A 20,813-nucleotide genomic window follows, 5' to 3' on the forward strand; every position below is an offset into this window, starting at 1 on the left:
TCTTTGACACTTCCCAATAATGCTCGCGTTTTATTTGGTGGGCAAAAGACAGTTACTACTCGGTTTTTCCTCAATATTTGTGCTATTTTCCCCGATAGCGCGCCAGTACATGGTATATAGGCAGTGGCTCTCTCCTTCTCCGTGACTTCCTCCGTCTCCATACGTTGTGTAGAGGTGGGGCGGAGAGCATGTCTGATCTGCCATTCCGAGTACCTGTTTTTTCGAAATACAGTTCTGAGGTGTTCCAGCTCTTGGGGCAGACACTCTGCGTCAGAGTGGTGTGTGCCCTGTGCACCAGTGTGTTTAGCACCCCATTCCTCTGCGCAGGGTGGTGGCAGCTATCCGCACGCAAATTCATGTCGGTGTGCGTTTTCTTCCCGTATACCCCATGGGCAAAGGTGCCGTCCACTCTTCTTTTGACCATAACATAATCTACCTTCTGCTTCGGTCTAAATAGTGAATTTGATGTTCAGATTATGGAGTTCAGGTGTGTAAGGAAGTCGAGGAGCTTGTCCCTTCGATGGGGTCAGATCACAAACATCTCATCCACATAACAAGTAGGTTTCCATTTGGATGATGCCAAAGCTTCCTCCTTGAAGTACTCCATATATAAATTTGCGACCACAGGCGAGAGTGGACTCCCCATTGCGACTCCTGTTCGAGCAAGAAATACGCCGGAAGAAACTGAATAATCACTGAGATTGTTCGGAGTGCAAAAAATTGCATCAAGATAGACAATGACCGATCTGAAACTGAAGTCAACTCTGCAGATCCTACCTCAACAATGCCAGAAATGCAGGACATGACAAAAAGAACGCACACCTATTTATATTTGAATTAAAATAGCCAAACAAATACAACAACGGATTATAGCAACTTCACATCAAACAGCATGTTTCCCCTCCTCCCACAAAATACTCCATATGGCTGTGTAATGTTCAAAATGTAACCACAAGAGTAAACTTTAGCAGGAAATCTAATTACATATGTGATGTGTATTTTTTTCGATGTGTGTCAAAGAACAGACAATTTTGAACCCACAGCCATTATGAGTCAATCGACAGATAAAGGAACTGCTGACAGTTTGCACTGATGAAATCAAAGGCGTAAGTTGAAAATTTGTTCTGGACTGGGATTCAAACCCAAGTCTCCTACTTACTAGATAGAGGTGCTGACCAGCCATTCGGACACTGGTAATCTGAACTTTACAGGCTTCCCATGTATGCCTCCAACCTGATCCAAATTCTCAACTTATCCGCACAATTTTAATGTAGTGCCTCCTGCCCATTACCTTCAGTACGGCAATAATGAGGATAATGGGCAAGGGGCACTACATTAATATGGGTCTGACAGGGGGCATGATAGGGTAGCCCATACAGCCCCAGTGACCACTATGTCCAGATGGCATAGTGGTCAGTCCATCTGCTTAGAAAGCAAGAGACCTGTGTTCGAATCCTGGTCAGGCACAAATTTTCAACTTTCGCCATTAATTTAATCAATGCCCACTGGCCACTAATGTCATCAATTCCTTTGTGCCTTGAATATAATTACTCTTCTGTAATAGAATTTGACAAGATCAAAATTACAGTATTTTTACACACACTTTGTTTTAACATGTAATTCTTTTGACATGAAAAAATATTTTGGTTGCAACAGTTTTATGTTAAACATTCAACACTTAACACAAACCTAAGACACTGAGGTGTATAACATGTATAACTTGTTAACGTACTGCCATGAACCATAGGTCTTGAAACACATTCAAACTGAGCACATGGTACTTCCCTGTTATGTATAAGCTGCTGTTATGGAACCAAAAGAAAAAAGATCAGATAATACCATACCATACAGCAAGGAATAAGTCCAAAAAGATTCAACCTTCAGTGCAAAACTACAAAAAAATTCTGAAATTGTGGCGTTACCAATTTAAGACAATCTTCGATCCCCTGACTGTAAGGGTAACATTCACAAATTTGAATGAGTAATTTGGATAATGCAATAAATACAATATTGTTCATGAAACAATAACAAAATATTAAAAGTACTCACCTTTTGGGAATAATCTTGCCACGTACTCGCTTGTTGACAATAACACCAAGTGCATGGGGTGTCACATTAAAAACGCGGCCAGTCTTGCCATGGTAATACTTGTATGGCATACCTTTCTGCACTGCACCATTTCCCTGAAAATGGAAGACTATAATTAAGAAACAATCATTAACGAATCTCACTCTAGTTTAGCTGGGTATGGACAGTAGGAATTCACTTAATTTGGTGAATGAACCAACCATAGTACTAGAAGTGACAAGGGAAGTCAAAAAAATATAATCACGTTGAGCAGATGGCGATTTGAATCAATCTCTTTCGAAATAAATGCCAAATTATCATTATACACTACACTATGATATTATATATTCATAAGCTGTGCTCCCTTTCATTTGTATCCAACAATCATCTTTAACATACTAGGTCATTTCATAATGCTATGCCTCATGAAAAATCGAGTTACATGTGCTACAGTTTTTATTACTGTGTATACAGACATATCTGTCAACAAGTGTACAAGGATTTGGGGTTGTAGTGAAGTTTTAATATGGCTGCTCTGCTTTGACCGGACATCTACATTGGCAATATTTATCAGAAACAAAGGTCATGGTGGGAGACTAATAACGTAGCATTACCCTAAAGATGTCTAACTTTGGTTGGAAGGTCATAGTTTGCCATCAAGTAGGTAAAGTGTAGAAGGCAACAAGAATATTTCTGGTCAAAATCATATCTACATAATTTCCTATAATTCGTCAAAATTTGCAGTGGTTGCATTGTGATAAATAGTTATCTTGTTGATAGCATCACCGATCAAACAGCACTGTAAAATAATTTTTCCCTGCTTCTGGTTTGAGTATGAAAGCTTTTTCACTCCACTGGTGATATGTACGCAACCTTGAAAAAGTAACGAAGACTAGAATTACTTCGATGAAGTGTAGTCTATCCATTCTGCAAAGAGTGAACAAACTAAAATCATAAGCATACAGGCCACCAACCAAATAATTCAGGATAGCATTTTTATATACAGGTATCTGACTTCTTCCACTGTAACACAACAAACTGAAAAAAGGGAATCTTTCCCCATACACTGGATCATTTAAACACTCTCTGAAATACCCAAGTATAAACACAAAATCACCAAGTATGGCATGATAGCTTTAGAAACTGGAATCTAGGTTGCATAGTGCTTTTGTCAGATAATCAAGAGGACAGAATCAAAATACTGAGTATGAAACAGAATTAACATGGATGCCTCTAAAGTAATAAAGTGTACAGTACCAAGCAAAGAGATGCCATCACATACCTTTAACAGATATCTTCAGTCAGATAACCCACAAAATTTTAAAAGATGTTTGTCTGCAAACTTCAAACTATGGTTCACTCTTAAGATGCTGGAAACCTCCAGTACCAAGAGTGTTGTCAGAACGGAAGCAGTTGCTAATGAACGCCACCCTTCAGGTATTTGTATCAAGATTTCCTTTGTCTGATATTCAATGGGCTCACAGATGTATTTTTTGACCCTCACTGAATTCCATCCAATACACAATTTCAGACAATTGCATGGCCTTTGCCAGGTTCCCTTTTCCTAAATTTCACCTTGTCGATTTCAAAGACAACTCCTAGTCCCCCTAACATTTGCCAAAATTTACGACAAGTCTCACTGTCTTCGGATAACACATGGAGACCCACATGGCACAGAATTCCCTGAATTTACTGTCTTCCATGGAGGTTCTCGCACTCAAATTATTCTTAGGACCGAGAACTGGCTGAAACCTGAAGTAGAAAGCACCGAGATATTTAGCGAGTCATGGAATGTATATCGGAAAGACAGATTAGAGGCCACAGGAGTAGAAGTGTTGACAAAAATGTTTTCTTTATTGAGATCAAAATTGAGTGTGACAATGTAGTCATCCGATCACGTATGACAGGTGTAAGTTAGCTGTCGGATTTTTTACAGGCCACCCAATTCCACTGTGACAGTTCTAGAGTCATTCAAAGAAAGTCTATGGTCTATAGCACAGAAATACCCAGATCGTGCTTTACTAGTTGGAAGCAACTTTAACCTACCAAGTATAGACTGGGATGTCTATGGAGTCCTTGCAGGAGGTAGACTGTCATGCTATGTACTTTCCAACAAATTTTCTGAAAATCATCTTTGGCAGTTAGCTTGGCAGTCCATACACAATGGAAATGTCTTAAGACTTGTGGCTACAAGTAGGCCCGACCTTATTGGCCACGTCTCACTTAGTGAACTGTCTTCACTTAGTTCCAGTAAGATGGATGTAGTGCACTTACGGGAAAAGTTTAAGCACATTCTAAACCATGGTCTGGAGACTTACGTGCCTAGTGAGTGGATAAAGGATGGGAAAGAACCACCACGGTTTAACAACAAAATTTGGCAGTTGCTGAGGAAGCAGAGGCTGTTGCACCCTAGGTTCTAAAGGGGAAGCACAAATGATGACAAGCAAAGGTTAGTAGAGATTCTTACGTCTGTAAAAATATCTATGCACGAAGCATACAACAATGACCATCGTCACACCCTACCAAAAGATCTGTCAGAGGACCCGAGAAAATTCTGGTCGTATGTAAAATCACTAAGCGGATCTAAAGCTTTCATTCAGTCCCTTGCAGTCTGACGTAGCAGCTGAAGATAGCAAAACGAAAAACAAAGTTTTAAATTTCACATTCCACAAATCTTTCACATAGGAGAATCGTACAAACATACCGTCATTTGACAATGGGGCAGACGCCCTTATGGACAACATAGAAATAAGCATACCTGGCACAGAGAAACAACTGAAAGATCAGAAAACAAATAAATCACCAGGTCCACATGAAATCCAGTTCAATTTTACAAAGAGTACTCTACAGCATTGGCCTCTTACCTAGCTTGCATTTATTGTGAATCACTCACCCAGCACAAAGTCCCTAGCAATTGGAGAAAGCACAGGTGACTCCAATATATAAGAAAGGTAAAAGAACGAACATGCAAAAATTATACAGACCAATATTCGTCAGTGGCGTAGTATGAGGGGAGAGACACTTTCTGATTAATGTGCGAAGACATCAGTTTTGTACGCCGTGCCACACCTTGAGTACTGGTGTATTTGTCTGCTTGAAACTCTACTGCTCTCAGTCTCTGCCTCCCTTCCCTTAGCTGGCTGTGTGCACCAGCACTTTAGTGGCATTCTTGGCTCCTCCCCTTCCCCTCTTCTATGAAGGCTTGTGCACTGCATGAAAGTGAAGTCACACGGTTTGTGTTCAGTCATTCTTTGTGTGATTTTAGTGCACATTTGTGTTGTGTTGCCAACATGAGTGAGCCAGCAACTGAACACCTTACAGAATTTTTTATTAAAAATGCCTTTTCCTACATTAACGTATGAAAAAGTGTGAATTGAAGGACAAATGACCTACTCCTATACGCAGTGTAGTTTTAAGTGAAGCCAAACAAAAACGCACTTTTCATACAGCCTGGTACGAAAAGTATACTTGGCTGACTGCGAATGCAGTTAACAACAGATTACATTGTTATATTAAATGTCTTCTGTTTGGTGGTGATAAGGAATGGTGCAATGAGGACATTTGTACAATAAAGAACTTCAACAGGAAAGCACAAAAGGATCAGATACCACAACTCCACCTGCAGAATAAAGAATCATTTCAGTTATTGGGCAAAAGTAGAATTGAGCATGCCCTTTCTGAAGCTGCTCATCTGACAGCAATAAAATACAAAGAACAAGTTGCACCCAACAGGAGAGTATTGGCTTGTCTCATTCAGGCAATTTTGTTTCTTTGTAAATAAGAACTAGCCTTTCGTGGCCATCGAGAAGACAAATCCTCCAGCAACAAAGGTAACTACCGTATTTCCTTGAATCTAAGCCGCACTTTTTTCTGGTTTTTCTGATCCAAAAAACCGCCTGCGGCTTAGAATTGAGTGGAAAGTAAGCGGAAGTTCTGAAAAATGTTGGTAGGTGCCGCCACAACCAATTTCTGACGTCGAACATGTGTAGCACTACACAGGCATGCGTTGCAGACACAAAGATAAAAAAAAGGGAGGAAGACGAGCTTTTTTCTCCACCCCAAGTTTCGACCACTGCATTTTCATACATTATCCAACGAAGTAAATACAAATCCCGTATTGTTCATCTTCGAATGTAGCAGCATTTCAATGTACTACGAAAATCCGACTGGCAAGACTGTTTGGGATGTTTCTCAATATGGTCAACTCTACATTCTGAATTATTTCCTACCTGTGAGAAGAGATGGTTGCTAATAGGAACTTATGAATTGTGAACCACATGCAGTATTCTCTTCACCATAATAATAATATGAATATAAACATTTTGCCATGTATTCTTTCGTGTTTGCTGCTATCTCATTTAAATCCTGTCTGCCTAATAAACTACGAAACTAGAGTGAGACAACAGCAAAGGGGAAGAATATACATATCATGTCATGTTTATATTCGTATTATTCTTATGCCTAATAGTGATAGTCAGAAATGAAGCACGGCAATCGACTAGATTTTTAAATCTAAGATTACTCTAATTTCTGTGCAGAATGTAATATACTAAAGAGGCGTCTGCAAAGATTTTCAAACGGAGAAAAATTTTCGCTAAAGTCTCGTTCAGAACATCTTTTATCATACAGTGTCTTATTTGGTTCTTGTTGATCACTATCAAAGAAAGCAACAGTGTAAGTAACAACAAATAGCAGTCTCTTGCCATTGTTTCGCTAATGAGACGATTCCTCTATCTCTTTTTTTTTTTTTTTTTTTTTTTTTTTTTTTTAAAAAAAATTGTAAGCGGCGGTAGCATGCACAAAAGCAAGCCACGCCGCAAGCGGCGACAGGTCGTAAACACTCATTACCAGAATGCGACAAACAATGCACGACACAGCACAGTAGTGCATTTTCAGCTTAGAGTGACGTAAACACCTGTAACAGAGAGCGGCACTTGTCAGATCAAAGAAAAATAAGCAATCATTTCAAACCAGACAAAGCATGTGAAAAAGGAAGGGTACCCGTATAAAAACGGACGGAGTGCCCGACGCATAGCAATGGCTACCTGGTAAAGCTTAACTGCTAAGCTTACGATTCGAACCAAACTACTGTAGCTTATCATTCATTCGACCTAATTGTGTCTCATATTACAATGGACCAAATTTGTTTTGATTTGGAGGTGTGGCCTAAAACTTTTCTCTCCCCTTGAATTTCGAGTCTCAAATTTCAGGTGCGGCTTAGATTAGGGAAATTTTTTTCCCCCTTGATTTCGAGTCTCATTTTTCAGGCGTGGTTTAGATTCGAGTGCGGCTAAGATTCGAGTAAATAAGGTATCTGGATTTGTTGGATTTACTAGCTCAAGGAGACCAGTTAATCCAAGACCATCTGTCATCTTCAACCTTTAAAGGCATTTCTTCAGATATACAGAACGATGTAATAGAAATGATAACTCTGACAGTTAATGAGAAAATAAAAGCTGATATTCAGAACTGCAATTTCATTTCAATTCACGCTGATGAAACAATTAACTGTGTCATGCAAGAGTCAAATGAGTATAATATTCAAATACTGTATTGCAGAGAAAATTTAGGAAAGATTTGTTGGATTTTACAATGTTTCTGGAGATAAAACTGCTGAAGGTTTGTCAAACATTATTCATGCAGTATTGAAGGAATGGTATGTGGAAGAAAAAGTGGTTAGTCAAACATACGATGGCACTTAAGTAATGGCAGGCAGAGAAAGAGGACTACAACAATTGGTGAAGCAGTTCTGCCCCTACACGCCGTTTATTCATTGTTACGCACACCAACTGAATTTGGTACTGTTACATGCCTCCACAGTCATAAGACACGTATGCATGTTTGTAATTGATCTTGCTGCATTCCATTCATTTTTCAGCAAATCATCAAAACAAACTGTTTGCTAACTGAGAAAGGATTTAAACTGCCACATGCGAGCAATACTTGCTGGAAATTTCATTCCAGGGCATTTTCAACAATATCTAGTCACTTCTCAGAGCTATATAGTGTTTTTCATTGTATAATTGATACAAACTCTCAGTGGGACCCAGAATCTTTGAGATGTGCTGTGGGAATGAAACGACGGATGGATGATCCTACGTTTGTCTACTTGCTTTGCTTCTACCAATTGTGCTTTGTTTATGTTGATCATCTCTTTAATGTTCTTCAGTCAAAAACTGTCAGTATAACTGGTTGCCACGACGAAATAACTGTTTTGAGAAACTTACGACAATTAAAAAGGGAAACATTTGTTGATGAATGCATTAAATGCAGCTTGTGTTTGAATGGCAACTTATCATTCTGTGACAGTCAAAAGACATCTCAGAGGGCACTAACTTACAAGATACTGGATCTGCAAATAGTTCAGATGGAAAGAAGATTTCAAGACTTTCCCCAAATTCAGTTTGTTGAATTTCTGAACGAAAAGCGTTTCCCGAATTGTCAAAAATTATTTCCGAAGTTGAAACTGGTTCAGTTATTAGAAGAGTACCCTTTTTCAAACAACAACAACTTGAATTTGAACTGTGTAACATATATGGTGATGAGAAAAAACAATGATTCCCAAGGATCTTCTTGAAGTACATTGTGAACAATGATTTAGACTGTTTATGAAAAAACAACGAAGTTCCTGCACTTGGTTTTGACCCTATCCACAACTACAGCAAGCAGTGGACAAAGAATGAGTACTCCTAAATGAGTGAAGAATTATTTTAGGTATTCAATGTCGTGTTTGAGCACGTTAGCAATAGAAAAGACACTACTTGGTGAGCTATCCAGTGATCAGATCTTTGTAGACAGAGTTACAGACTTATTTGTGGAAAGAAAAGACAGGCGCATGGCACTTGGGTACAAGAAAATATAAGTGCTGCTTCTCTCTCGATGCTGGAGTTCTCCAAAATTGTCATCGTTTCTTGAACAATTGGTGGCAGTAGTAGTAGTAGTAGTAGTAGTAGTAGTAGTTCGATGCATTTTGTTTCATTTGTTTAAATTATTGTTTATGGTATTATTTTGTCTCCCTATAACAACTGCACAGTCTCACCAACCTTTACAACCACACTGCACCACTGACATCCCTAACTTCTATTTGCTGCAGAATCCTCTATCCTTTTCTCATTTCAAATATAATACACTTTCTTGAGACTAAGAAGCTTACGTCTTCAAATCAGTATGGTTTTAGAAAGCATCACTTGTGCGAAACTCAGTTTGCTCTTTCCTCACATGATATATTGAGAACTATGGATAAAGGCCAACAGACAGGTTCCATATTTCTAGATTTCCAGAAAGCATCTGACTTGGTGCCCCATTACGGGCTATTAATGAAGGTATGGGCATATGGAAAAAGTTCAGATATGTGAGTGGCTCAAAGACTTCTTAAACAATAGAACCCAGTATATATACGTTTGTTTGCTAGTGATTCTGGGGTGTGTGATAAGGTATCGAAGTTGAGTGATTGCGGAAAGATACAAGACGACTTAAGATAAAATTTCCAGTTGGAAATGAATGGCAGCTAGCCCTAAATGTGGAAAAATGTAAAGTTAATGCACATGAGTAGGGAGAACAAACCGTAATGCTCGGATACATTTTTACTTGTGTTCTGCTTGACACAGTCAAGTCGTTTATATACCTAGGCATAACACTGTAAAGTGATATGAGGTGGAACGAGCATGCGAGAACAATGGTAGGGAAGACGAGGTGGAACGAGCATGCGAGAACAATGGTAGGGAAGACAAGTGGTCGATTTCGGTTTATTGGGAGAATTTTAGGAAAGGAGACCGCGTGTAGGATGCTTGATTATAGCTCAAGTGATTGGTATCTGTACCAGGGCAGATTGAAGGAAGACATTAAAGCAATTCAGAGACGGGCTGCTAGATTTGTTAAATTGTAACATTGAACAACACATGTTACACAGATACTTCAGGATCTCAAATGGAAATCCCTGGAGGGAAAGCGACGTTCTTTTCAAGAAACACTATTGAGCAAATTTAGAGAAACAGCATTAGAAGCTGACTGCCAAGCAATTCGACTGTCACCAACATATTTCACACATAAGCACCACAAAGATATGGGAAATTACGGCTCATGTGGAGGCTTACATACAGTCGCTTTTCCCTCGCTCATTTGAGAGTGGAACAGGAGTGGAAATGACAAGTAGTGGTACAGGGTACCCTCCACCATGCATCATACAGTGGTTTGTAGGGTACCTATGTAGATGTAGACGTCCACGATTTTTCAGACTCTCATTTGCAAATTACCAAATGAAGTACAGATCTGAGCACTCTTCATTCGGTAGAAAGTTATATGGTGCGTTGCATAAGGGGCAGTTCATTGTTCATGGTAGTAAGTTGTCTGCATCAACCACAACCATAATTAAGTTTTGCTTTATCTATAACATGGAACTTCACTTAGAAGGCATCTGTGGCTCTTTTTTTCATTATTGAATTATAATGATACCCGCCTTCGAATAAACACAAATTTCGCACAACACATTAGTGCTCAATAAGGTATCGGCACTGGTCCAACACTAACATGACATTTGATTCAAGAAGAGTGACCACTACTAGGGATATGCTGTAACTGCTTAAAAATTGAGAGTTCCCTGGAACAAATTTATAATCTAGGTTACAACAAAGTTGGCTTCACAAACTGAAGCTGTGCTCCTGGTTTGCTGCCTATCTACATCCTTGCAAATTGTGTCATTTGGGAAAGTAGCTGAATATTCTTACCGAGTGGGATTATACATTTCCCCGCTGCGCCACAAGCAAAGAGAAGTCTGTCACCACAATCAAGTTCATTACTTTCACATTAGTTGGTTTCACCAATTCACAAACCATTACCTTCCAACCTAACATACAGGTCAGTCTGTCCCCAAAACCAGAGCTTTTTGTTTAACATTCATTAGCTCCAACTTATAACCAAACTATTACCTTCCCACCTAACGAAGGCCTTTGTCATTGCTACAGATTAGTCTGTCACCACAACCAGGCATTTTGTCGTAATTACGGCTATGCTCTTGTTCCAGTCTAACCACGCCATAATATCAACATGGAAATTGTGATAGTCTGGGTGGGGTGATAAATGTTTCTTGCAAACAATCCTTCAACCACGGCAAGTTAAGCCGCACTCTTACATACCAGCCCAACCACATCCCCGTACATATATTAATAAATGTGTGCACAACAAAAATTCATGTTGTAATTGGCTGACTAGATTGTGTCTGCTGTGCTCTCTATAGTTTGCTGACAGCAGTCATCTTAATTTCAGTGTCTCAGAAGCTAACAGGGTGTATTTGACGGAAATGATACTTATACGTTTGTAATCCAAAAATGTACAGTTTCGCACATTAAACATCTCACATTGTTTGCAGTATGGTTTGTTCTGCTAGTGTTATGAAGTCCACTACTGATACATAAAAATTTTACCAATTCGGATACCCACTCCTTGCAATTACCCGAGAATTTTACAATCAGACAGAGAAAAAAAAATTAACTACTGATATGTGTCATCACATTTGCTTGTGGTAGAATTGATAGTAATTTCACTGTGGAATGACTGAAGATATACTTTATTTGCCAAAAATTATTGCAGTCGCAAAATTATTCAAAAACTATCACTGATTCCCCAAATTTAACTTCATGTACGAAAACTTGCAGCTTTGAAATTTTGGCTATGAAACCCAAAAAAGTTTAAGATCTAATCCAAATATAACCTTTACAGTGCTAATAGTTCCAAGTTTTAGGTCATTTTAAACCCAGCCAAAACTGGCATAGTCCTTTCATAATTCTTTGCAAATCCCTCCCGCCATCCTTCAATGGAAGACTTTTGAAATCTTGAATTTATGCATAGCCTTGTTCAATTCTAATTGGCAAATATGCACAAAAGTTCATTACAATTGGAGATAGATAGGTGAGGGCCACTGGTAAACTTTACATGGAACAACCAAACTGGTGACACTTATTGGAGCTGGTAATCACTGGACAAATTTTTGGCATTGCCAGGACCAAAAAAGGTGTCATTCATAAATTAAGGAATTTTTTCATAATATAGAGGGATGACAGACTAGGAGAGAACAAATTAATTTGCAGGAAAGAATTCTACACATGATAGCAACAGCAACATCCACATGAAACACACAACAAAGCTCACCCTATTATTTGATTGTTACTGGAAAAAAGCCCCAACACAGTTCCTCTAATGGCCAACAGATTTGTCCAGCTCAAATTCCTCTTATCTAGTGCATATCTCTCCAACAGGAGGAATATGTGGCACATCTGCTATGACCAGTTATATTATCAGCATGGAAACTGCATTACGACAGCTAATATACAATAATGCGTATGTTTAATATCAAATTATCTAACCCACATGAGAGTATGGATTATCTGCAATTGATTGAATCTATTCATACTAATACATGTGGCTACTGACCTGCAACAATTATATGAACTGATAACGGAAGGCAGAATATCATACTCCAATCTCAAGTTAAATTTTACAAAATGTACTTGTTTGCAATATAAAGCACACACTGGCAATGTGTCTCCACATCAAGAAGCAGCTAATGAACAGCTGTGAACGAGAAATGTCATTATGCTGCTAACATGCAAATTAATTGCAACTTGTGGATCACCTATCTTTCATATTATGCTTTTGTTCATTTAGGTTTGTTCAAATAAATGTATTGTGACTGATATCAACTGTTTTCTGACTGTCTTAACTGTGCACAGGCACCTTCGTAATCTTCACATCTTTGCATTGAACACACATTTCGTGCTTTACTGTTTGCTCACCTGCAACACTTTGTGACACCTTTGCTCTCTGTGTTGCTCAACATTTCTACTTGCCATTGATGGTCACCATTTCTTGATGTGATCAAAAAATACTATGAGCAGCAGTGATACAAAATGTTAACCGAAGAAGTCCAGTATTACTCCTGCCATTTACCACTTTCCTCATTAACTTCCTATATCGACATTATGATAAATTTGATCTCATTGGTTTTGGTAACATACAATTTTGTCACGAACTGATACTATTTATAAGCCATAAGGTTCAAATGGCTCTGAGCACTATGGGACTTAACTGCTGAGGTCATTAGTCCCCTAGAACTTAGAACTACTTAAACCTAACTAACCTAAGGACATCACACACATCCATGCCCGAGGCAGGATTCGAACCTGCGACTGGAGCGGTCTCACGGTTCCAGACTGACACGCCTAGAACCGCAAGGCCACACCGGCTGGCAAGCCATAAGGAAGAAAATCAATTTTTGACAATTTAATGTAATTGGACAGACAGAAATCCTACTCACCAAGTGGCAGCAGAAAATGCACACAAAAGGTTACACCTATGCAAGCTTTCGGAGCCAGTGGCTCCTTCTTCCAGCAAATGGAGAAGGAAAGCGACTGGAGAGGTTTAGGAAAAGGGGTAGATTTTGGAAAAGTCACCAAGAACTGGGATCAGGGAAGACTTAAAAGACATGATAACTCTTCGTCCTGTCTTACCAAGTCTCCTCCGACATATTTATCAGCTATATATTGTTAACGCAGGTCAAGTATAATGTTACAGCCTGTGTCAAGTACAAAGATGCTTCCGTGCATAGAGGCACAGCGTAAGGAAGTGTGGAGGGGACTACATCTGCGCATGCATGGTTGCAGAGTGCAGGCAAACGAAGTCCATATTGCTGAACTGTGTTGCTGCTGCCTTTGATACACTGTACTATACGTTCAACTCTATAATGGAATAACACATTTTAAAACCGAATTTGATCAGTAATCTACATGAGAGAAATGTTATTTCACATTTTCATGGCGTATCTACTACTCCACAGCAACTGTCCATGTGACGTCAAAAGGTGAGAACAGCTAATGGAGCTTTGTGAAGATGTCAAGCACAACTTCTCAAAACAACAATTGTCTAACAACAAGATCATCAAAAATGGTTGCACTAAGTGCCATTTATTGCAATTTGAGCTACGTAAGTAAAACTATATAATACACAGGTAAATTTAAAAAAAAATGGTTGCAATAATTGCCATTTATTGCAATTTGGGCTATATAACTATATAATACAAAGCTAAATAAACTTCCCACTCAAACCAAAATCATTATATTTGTTTGATAAGTGCTTGTACTCTACATAATTTTTTTAAATGTGTATAATGCACATATGTGTGTGACTCGCTGAAGTTCAGTGTAAATCAGTATGCGTAGAAAAAGACTTACTAGCGGCAAAGACTAGCAGGAACAACTATCATAAAAATTGTCGGTACGTTATTTTTTCCACGTTAAGAGGTATTAGGAGTTTAAGCTAATCCATTTGACATTACAGTGGGAGAACACATTATGAACCACTGAACAAGCAAACAATTAACCATCTTCTATGAATAGCTCAACAGAATGCTAACCTGTATCACAGCTAACCTTCCCTTTCATTTCAAGGCATTTTCTAATTCATGCGTCGTAAATGACAGGGGTTTACTTGCCGAAATATTGGATTTTTTGGAGAATTTATCCAGCCGCATTCTTGCGAGCAAGTAGAGTATACAACATGCTGGGAAAAATTTAATTTTAATCTTTCCTTGTGCAGTATGCCGAAAAATATTGTCTGAGTAATTAATAGGCTACATATTCCCAATCAATAAAAGCCATGAAGTTCTCATGTACTATACAAGCAATTGATATGGTGACAGAAACCTTTTTAAACTATGAGTCTTTGAAACCAAGAAAGATTATTACTTTACTTTGTTTCAATATCTACACCGTAATACCACCTGCTATCTGAATCCATGTCCGAACCATTTGATAGTAAATATAGGATGATAGGTTGAAGGCTTTTATCCATCTTCACCCTCCTGTCAAAGTCTTTTTTCTGAAACTCTTTGGCGTGCTGCACCCTGTGTGACCACACTGAAGAGGGATGCTTTCTATTGCTTCCTGCACAAGCATTTCAGTGTCAATCTTGAATGTTTTGGTTTATTCCCCACATAGCTATGCTGTTGTTGTGGTCTTCAGTCCTGAGACTGGTTTGATGCAGCTCTCCACACTACCCTATCCTATGCAAGTTTCTTCATCTCCCAGTACTTACTGCAGCCTCCATCCTTCTGAATCTGCTTAGTGTATTCATCTCTTGGTCTCCCTCTACGATTTTTATCCTCAAATGCTAAATTTGTGATCCCTTGATGCCTCAGAACATGTTCTGCCAACCAGTCCCTTCTTGTCAAGTTGTGCCACAAACTCCTCTTCTCCCCAATTCTATTCAATACCTCCTCATTAGTTATGTGATCTACCCATCTAATCTTCGGCATTTGTAGCACCACATTTCAAAAGCCATTCTCTTCTTGTCTAAGCTATTTATCATCCATGTTTCACTTCCATACATGGCTACATGGCATACAAATACTTTCAGAAACGACTTCCTGACACTTAAATCTATACTCGATGTTAAATTTCTCTACTTCAGAAACGCTTTCCTTGCCATTGCCAGTCTACATTTTATATCCTCTCTACTTCGACCATCATCAGTTATTTTGTTCCCCAAATAGCAATCCTCCTTTACTACTTTAAGTGTCTCATTTCCTAATCTAATTCCCTCAGCATCACCCGACTTAATTCGACTACATTCCATTATCCTCATTTTGCTTTTGTTGATGTTCATCTTATATCCTGCTTTCAAGACACTGTCCGTTCAACTGCTCTTCCAAGTCCTTTGCTGTCTCTGACAGAATTACAATGTCATTGGCGAACCTCAAAGTTTTTATTTCTTCTCCATGGATTCTAATACCTACTATGAATTTTTCATGCACAAATTATTTTTATCAGATTATAAGGACAGTGATATGTGGGCAAACGCAAAACTGTGTGACCACATCCACATGCAAGAAAGTCAAATATGTACATTTCGTTGTGTGACTTTTATAAATTAACAAGTGGCAGGAGGTCTGCACAAGTCGGCTTACATTGTCTAGGATATTTTTCAGACAGAGCACATTATCCCCTTTCCTTGTGCTCATACTTCAGTCTTTTCTCTGTAAGAAATGAATAACTGGCATTTTAATTACAACGATTGACTTTGAAGCAAGATATGGGAAGAATTTTCAATGAAGAACTTCTTGAAAGTGACAGCAGTCATTCCCAAATGGTAGTTACTACAACTTTTCATACACCTAAAAACAAATTTACTCTCAGGAACCAAATCCAAAGAAGAGCCAGCATGCAGCATAAGTATCCCAGAGCCTTTTTCTATGGGAACTTTGTAACTGCAGTCCTATCACTCATTTTCAAATAGGTATCCATGGGATGATTCCGATTCACCCATGTTTCATTGAAGTTTGAAACCAATGTCTTAAAATTCAGTGCATTGATGAACTGCTAGATTTGAAGCCAATTTGCCCAGGCATAATTGTAATGAGTTTTCTGTGATGTCGGGCATTCCCTTTTGTATACATTTTAAACATGCAGTGCTTCAAAATATCATTGTCAAAACAACCTGTGTGTTGCAGGTTTCTTGAGATTTCTATGCTTCCCATCTGACACTAAAACAAATTTTCCTGAGATTTCTACGGCTCTGAAAATTTTATTTACTAGTCTCTAGAGTTATCTTACTGACCCATTCGTCTGCAGTTCACTCTTGCGTTTTCATAAGTTCAAAAATAGAAGTCTTGCTTTCAGATTCACATTTAAGAAGTTATAAATGGGAGACATAAAACTCGGCTGCTTGCGAAGCATTTACATCTACAATTACTCTGCAATTCACAATTAAATGCCCCGCAAATGGTTCACCAAACCACCCTCTCACTATTTCTCTACTGTTCCACTCTAGAAGCACACAGGAAAAACAAACACTTTCTGTGCGAGGTCTAATCTCTCATTTTTATTATGGACAATCATTCCTCCCTATGTAGATGGACTCAGCATATCATACCCGTGGAAGCCTCTCCTCATTTCGCAATAATACAAAATGAGCTGCCTTTCTTTAAACTTTTTCAATCAATCCTATCTGCTGTGGATCCCACACCAGATGGCAATATTCCAGAAGAGCAGGAAAGTTTGGTGTAAGTAGCCTTTATTAGACATGTTGCATTTTCTACGTGTTCTACCAATAAACCATAATCTTTGGTTTGCTACCAATAAACCATAAGCTTTGGTTTGCTTTCCAAACATTATCCATTTCATAGCTGCAATTTAAGTTATCCGTAATTGTAATCCCTAAGTGCTTCGGTAAATTTACAACCTTTTGATCTGTGTGTTTTATCCTATAAACCAAAATTTTAAGGATTCCTTCTAGTCACAGCATCTGCATACAGATAGCTGCCCAGACTGTTTCCTAATTCGCCTATTAGATCAGGAACAGCAAAAGGCCTATGACACTTCTTTGAAAACGCCATGTATCACTTCTTTCTCAATTTCTCATCAATTACTACATACTGTGACCTTTCTGACAGGAATCCACAAATCCAGTCACCCAACTAAGACAATACTTCATAGGCAAGCTAATTAATTAAAGTTGCATGTGAGGAACTTCAAGCTCATCGCCGTCATTTGGAAAACCCAATAAAATTTTTACAGATGCACATTCACAACTACACAGTTATAAAAAGTAACATCAACACGAATGAATAATTCAGTCACTCTGTGAATTAATCTGCATTGTTGCAAATTTTGGCAATAGTGTAGCATATGGGACGGAGATTCTCAAAGTCTAGTTTGCAACACGGGGTTAACCACTTTGAGAGAGAATGAACCTTATTGGCTGCTAGCAGCTAATGGTTGGGGATACACAGAAAACGATAGGGCTGCCTTCCTATACGTCGTGAACTATAATATAGCAAAAGCCCAAACATTAAAAATTCTGAACTTCTCATTTCAAACTCTCTTTCATCATGTTGCCAGAGAGCGTCCAACATGTCCAGTTTCTCAATGTCTAGTGCTATTGGCAATTGAACAAGATATGTGTCAATGAATTAATTCCATATGGAAAAACTATATGTACTTAAAAATCCATGTGTTGTTCCTTTGATGTCAGTGGAGAATGACATATACATTGTACCTAGAATAATGGCCGTTGTCTTGTTTACCTTTGTACGGCTTCACGCAATACGTTATGTGTATCCAAGTCAAAAGACATTAATTCCACCAAATAATGCTGTTATACATCAGTTGGCTGGAAAGCCTTGGCATGAAAATATGAACTTAGTGTTAGATTACATGTAACTTGGCAGACTTTTCAGGGAATGTCTGGTATGGTGAATTACAGAAGTTACCAATAGTGAGTTGATACCAAATGGTGTCGACCGTAGAAGAAGGAAGTGGAAGACAAGACTATTCAGATGCACTCCCTAAAACCCTTCCAATCTTCAACAGAGAAATGCTACCTTATAATCCACAAACAGCAAATAAACTATCGAGTCCTTTATCAAAAGGAAATTACACAGCAATGTGAACTGATCTCTCTGCCTGAAGATGAAATTAGGAATACTTCCAGAAATTTTCGTGCAATAATTCTGCATCACACAGAAGTTTGTTGACACATACAGCATAGAATTACTAATATCAAATTTCACATTCATTGCAGTTTAACACTTCCTGTAATAAAAATATTCTATGAAGCATGTAAGCTCGTTAACATGTGATCACACCTGAGAAACGCGGTGAGGTCTGGACTGTTATCCATACTAACAATGCTTAATACATATCTATTTCTGAAAGAAGACTTTTCGCTAGACTACAAAAATATGTGCTCCTACGTTCATTCAAACCGTACTCACCTTAATATCAACAATATCTCCTACTTTGTACACTTCCAAATATGTAGATAATGGAATTGTACCATGCCTCCGGAATTTTCGAGAAAACAAATCTCTCGTTCCTCTTCTATAACCCTTAGAGTTCGTCATTGTGGGCTAACCTACAAAATATAAAAGACAATTTTGGTACAAATTTCAATCACGTGGCAAGCAGCACGGCATGTCAACACACTTACGAATAAAAGCGAAGTCTGCTTTACTTAATATCCATAAAAATATTTTCTTATATCACTACAAACTAAAATCAACAATACGAAATTAAAAGTTTATGATCTAAAACATATTTTCCAATGCTACACAAATTCTTCTCTTTCCATACCTCTCCCGTGCCTCCAAAGAACAACGAAACCTCTGTTGAGAAGAGACATACATTGCATTAAAATCTCTGAATTTGGTACACACCAGCGAATCAGCGAGAATAATCCAACTTGTATGCAATGATTTTACTATTGTCGTTTTATTTCAAACTTCACCGGGCTAAGGGATAGAGTAGATTATATTTTTTATAATGCTATACTACCAATAACTTTATAATATTTCAGAATGTAAAGTAAAAATCATCTTTCGCTCCTTCACCGTGATTGCCTAGAAATCGACTCACACTCCACAAAACGAAACGGGACAGAACACGGTATTTAAATTGGAGGCATTCACACAACTCGTCAACGAAACGGTACGACACAGAACGGAATGTCAAGATTAAGGTTTTGAAGTTGACGATGGTAAGGGGAAAGGTGTTGTCGTTTGTTAACATAGGAAGTTAACCTACTTTCGAAGCGCTCTCTTACAATACAGTTGGGGATATTACACTTTTGAGTCTCCTTTTGCTTCGCTTTCATGGCACATTGCAAATGTTCCATGCTGACTCGAATATTTTTTACACTGTGCGCTCTTCCATATCAGAGGCCAGATGTATGCGAGCCTAAGAGTGACTCAGGATTTACATTAACGGAACAGATTCGATGCTTTCACTATGTATAAATAATAACTCAAAATGATGAAGAAATTTTGATTTAATAATCTATTTTAAGTAAAAGGAACAGCTTCATTCAGGAAGAAAAATAAATTTATTTATGTACCAGTTTGCTGCGCAGCAAAGAAAAGTAGTGGATAAGATAAAAAGACCAGTACGTTTTGCTCGAAAATTTTGTTTGATGTGTTTTGTGCATATATTTCTTCTCTAGTAAATAAATTTCGTGGTTTGAAATGCTGTTTCACTTCTCATGAGTTTAGCATTCAAAGTCGCTCAAGAAATTTCGTTATGAAGTTTGCTTCGGTGATTAATAAAATTTATCATAGCAGTTCCTTGATTCTGATACTATATTCTCATTTTTCATATCGCAGATGATACCCTATAACCTCACATACACTATTCGGTTCTATGCGAAATGAACTGACGTCGTGTCGACGTACTGTTTGGTATACACAATTCGCGATTTAGCTGGTCACACACAGCTGGATTTCTGACAGGGGCAGGTGAGCCGACTTATAAAAAATATTTGGGGGGGGGGGGGGGGGCTACTGGGGATCTTTTTCTAGATTTTAGATGAAAAATATCGAGTTTTAAAGTTTCTTAAGCATTTTAGTCATGTGATCAACATTAGAACCCCGAAAACTGGACTCTCGATAACTCGACACTCCAGGGAACTCGACAAGCTTTGAAAAAAGGAACAAAACATAAACACGCACGGTATTTTCGTAAAAACCTGATTTAATTTTCAGTAATAATCATGCTTATAGACTATTACAGAGCAGTGAATATATAGCTCTGAAAAGACTGAAATTATGTTCAAATAAGTCCTAAACTATCATTAAAAGAATAAAACAAAATATTGCTGCTGCACAGTAATAGCACTTTGATTAATAAGTAAATATCTCATTTAAGCTTACTTTGAATAAGGCTCAGGGTTCATTAAATGAAAACAATGTATCATAGTTAATTCTT

General features: G+C 38.2%; 1 protein-coding gene across 1 annotated transcript in view; it reads right to left on the reverse strand.

Annotated features, from left to right (window-relative positions):
• The window catches only part of LOC124805325 (60S ribosomal protein L21), a 31,592-nt gene extending 12,271 nt beyond the window's left edge, over positions 1–19,321 (reverse strand). The window contains exons 1-3 of the mRNA XM_047265846.1: positions 19,188–19,321; positions 18,830–18,969; positions 2,050–2,183 (exon numbers count right to left, since the gene is read on the reverse strand). Coding sequence (XP_047121802.1) covers positions 2,050–2,183; positions 18,830–18,958 — 263 coding nt within the window. The 5' untranslated portion in view covers positions 18,959–18,969; positions 19,188–19,321. The remainder of the gene's footprint in view (positions 1–2,049; positions 2,184–18,829; positions 18,970–19,187) is intronic.
• Between the last annotated feature and the right edge of the window lie 1,492 nt (positions 19,322–20,813).

This window comes from Schistocerca piceifrons, chromosome 7 (genome assembly GCF_021461385.2).
Source record: "Schistocerca piceifrons isolate TAMUIC-IGC-003096 chromosome 7, iqSchPice1.1, whole genome shotgun sequence".
Taxonomy (NCBI): Eukaryota; Metazoa; Arthropoda; class Insecta; order Orthoptera; family Acrididae; genus Schistocerca; species Schistocerca piceifrons.